Source organism: Podarcis bocagei (genome assembly GCF_964188305.1).
Source record: "Podarcis bocagei genome assembly, chromosome: 2".
In the NCBI taxonomy this organism is placed as follows: domain Eukaryota; kingdom Metazoa; phylum Chordata; class Lepidosauria; order Squamata; family Lacertidae; genus Podarcis; species Podarcis bocagei.
This window is the reverse complement of record NC_138126.1, coordinates 19,216,682-19,220,099: the sequence shown is the minus strand read 5'-3', so window position 1 is coordinate 19,220,099 and position 3,418 is coordinate 19,216,682. Positions and strand designations below refer to the sequence as shown.

The 3,418-nt window shown below is 49.4% G+C and overlaps 1 protein-coding gene across 1 annotated transcript; it reads right to left on the bottom strand.

Annotated features, from left to right (window-relative positions):
• Positions 1-276: 276 nt before the first annotated feature.
• On the bottom strand, positions 277-3,062 carry IER3 (immediate early response 3). Its single transcript, XM_081185755.1, has 2 exons — positions 2,791-3,062; positions 277-1,600 (listed from the first exon to the last, which is right to left on the bottom strand). Exons 1-2 carry the CDS (start codon positions 3,010-3,012, stop codon positions 1,274-1,276), a joined length of 549 nt encoding a protein of 182 aa, XP_081041881.1. The 5' UTR covers positions 3,013-3,062; the 3' UTR covers positions 277-1,273.
• Between the last annotated feature and the right edge of the window lie 356 nt (positions 3,063-3,418).

The window sequence follows — 3,418 nt, the reverse complement described above, 5'->3', positions numbered from 1 at the left end:
ATCCCTTCTGAACCAAGGAAATTGCAATATGCTGAGCTGGTCCATTTAGCTCAGTGTTGTCCACATACTGGCAGCAGTTATCTGGGGTTTCAGACAGGGATGTCTCCCAACACTACCCAGAGATGTTGAGGATTGAAACTGGAACTGCCAGCAAATGTTCTTCGCCCAGAAGCCCCTCTTTGCAGTCATCTGTTTTATTTTTCTATTATATCTCCCAGCCCACTGGGCTATCCTCAACACTTTGACAAAAGTGTCAGTCAGACAAAAAAAAAAAAAGTGTCTCATGTAAAACATTTATTCACTTTTGTTCACAGAACATACAGAGTTCAGACAGTTCATCTGCAATAGCGTGGACACGCACAAGTACAATTCACTGCAATTCACTGAAATCTACTGCAATTTCGGAAATGTTGGTGTGGAAGTGGTTGCTGCTTTTGAGAGCATGCTTACACAGTAAGCAAACACTGCTGGCTAATATCCGGAGCAGAATAAATTTTAAGTCAAGTCTCCTATGATGCCTTTGCTTTTCCTTTTCACTGTGTCCTTCTCTGTCCGTGAGCCAGAATTGCTGTGGCTTGTTTTTCCCCCCATCAGCCTCAGAAAATGTCAGAGCTTGTGGGAGGGTTGTTACCTATCTGATTTTCTGTAATCTCAGAGCTGTCACACTAATAACTTCCCCACCAAACCAGCTAAGAACATCATAGCACCATCCCCCAATGTTCCTAACCCTAATTTAATCTTCATATTTTTTAAAAAATATTTCCCCACTTATGCTCTAATTCGATTATGTCCGGCCACGACAGAGAAAGACGTACATGACAAGTTGTGTGTGTTTTTATTTCAGCCCAACGGTGTAAGCCCGCATTTTCACTTGCAAACTCCCAGTTTCACGCAGATTTAAATTAAGTCAGTTTAAATTAAACACATTAAATTATACATATTATCATTAATAATTATTATTAATTAAATAAATATTAAATTAACATCCTTCACTCTGCCTGCCAGATGTCTGATCTGCTGCAGAAATAAAATAACATTCAAAAAAGCACACAAAACCTTCCCCTTTCCGTTCAAAATGTAGTGCTGGTTCAAGTTTCTTTTGACGTCAGTCTTGCTGGGTTTGGAGCAAAATTGCTCCGGAATGCCAGAAGGAGCTGGCTGTGTTTCAAACGGCATTTAACTCATTCATGGCTTGAATTCTGCTTTTTCTCAAGCCAGATGTGAGCACTCCAGCCTGGGCTCCCGCCTCACAGTTCTCTCCCCTTGGGGGTCTTCAGAAAGCAGCCGGCCTCTGCTCCAAAAACTGAGTGATGTCGATGGCAGATTCGGCTGCCTCCCAGTCTCCCCAGTCCCAACCAGTGCTGTTGGCTGCCTCTTCAATTTCAAAGGAGGCTACGATGAGCTGTTCAAAGAGGTTCTCCTCCTGGGATCCCCTCATCTCTGTGGAGCAGACAGAGACGTTTTCCTCCGCATTCTGGGAGGCGTCCACGACAGCAAATTCTTCCTCAGCGCTGTAGACTTGGAAGAAGATGATAGTGAGAAGGATAACGAAAAGGTGTTTGACGTAGCTGCGCTCTTCGGCGGGATAGTAGCGCTTTACCTGTAAAGAGAGGAAGAGCAGGCAATTAGAAACACAAGAATGATCCCAGATTCGCATTCGCAGTTATGCGTGTTTCCCAGAATCCCTTTCAGCTGGCCTAGAAATCCAGATGCAGGGCGGCCCTTTTCCCAGAATGCAATGCTGTTTCCCACTGTCCTTGCACCAAACTCACCAGTGATTTCCCTCTGCTGTCAGCATGCTGCAACGCATTTCTCAAAATACACCCCTCCTAATCTCACCTACCCAGTTACTTAGCTCCATCCCCCAATTCACAACCACCCTTCCTCAGATCAAAATTCAAGGGGGGGGGGAAACCCCAAAACAAATCTTGGCTCTGCTCCACTAGGGAGAGTCCTTGCTCCCAAACCCTAAGGAGGAGAGGGAACTCTCTCCCCATTGATTCAGTGGGGAGGGGAGGATCCTGCAACATACTGAAGCAGGTAACATGGGGTGCTTATCTGTGAACAGATCCTGCCTCTGTACCTGTTTTAGCATGCTGACTGGATTGCAGTCTTCCCTGCTGGCAAAGCTCTTGGGTTTTTCCCCTTCATCCACTCCCCGCCCCCTTTTTTGGGCAAAGCTCATGCGTTCCTGGCAGATGCATGACGCAAATCCAAGAGCTTGCATCCTCACCTTGCAGATAGATGCAGGGATAAGGAAAGTTTTGCCCGTGGGGTTTTAGTCAGCCGTGCAACTTTTGGCAAAGCTCAGGAGGCCTGCCAAAGGTGGGAACTACGACTAGGTATTATGAAACACGCACCATACACAGAAAACACATTCTGCTTCTACACAAAGAATCCTGGGAACTGTGTTGTTGTTTTTAAAAAGTGTGCTGGGAATTGCAGCTCTGTGAGGGGCAAACTAAAGTTCCCAGAATTCTCAGGGGTGTTCTTTTAAATGTAGGGTGCTTGCAAAACCTCATTTAGCGCCTCTTCCTTCCCTCCTTCCTTCTTATTAGAAACCTGGACTGACAGAATCTGCTGATCTCCCCCAAAGCTGCCACCCTGCGCCCTCTTACTTAGGAGAAAAGGTTCCACTGAACTCAGTGGGCTTACTTCTTGAGTAAATGTGCACAGGATGGCGCTGTTCAGGGGAGTCCCGCTTCTCTGCCCCTCAGGAAAACCCCCTCCCCCTTCCAGATGAACCCAGGAGTCCGAGCTCCCCTGCTGGGCGTCAGTGAGTTCACTTACCACTCGGGGATAAAGCACCCTCCGGGATCGCTTCTTGATCCTGTTCGTTTTGGAGAGGTTCCTGGGAGCCGGGCTTTCGCCGGCTTCCGGGAGAGGATCGAAAGTGAAGTATTGGGGCCCGGTGGGCTCAGGCCTGCCGGGGCCGGGGACCATCTTAAGGGCGGGCAGAGCTGGCGTGCAAGCGTAGCACATCGTCGCAGTCGCGCCGTACAAGGTATTCATGCAGCGAGAGCGGGCGCAGAGCGAAGCGACTTTTTGTCAGATTGACTTAGGCGCCCGCCGGGCAGGAGCTTTTATGAATGGCAGAGGCCACGCCCCCGCCGCCACCCGATTGGCCGAGCCAGCCTGATGCTCAGCCGACAGCTCAGCCTGGAAAATCCAGACCTTCCAAAGTGCAGAGCTGGCTGAGCGCCCGGGAGGAAATGTGAGGCAATGGCACGCAAAGAGAGAGAGAGAGTGAAAACGGAGGGAGGAAGGGCAGGATTGCGTAATTTGCAGTGGCGTAGCGTGGGGGGTGCAGGGGGGGCCCGGCCGCACCGGGCGCAACATCTGGGGGTTAGGGTTAGGGGGCGCAAATTACCGGTACTTGCCTTGCCCCGGGTGCTGACAACCCACGCTACGCCACTGG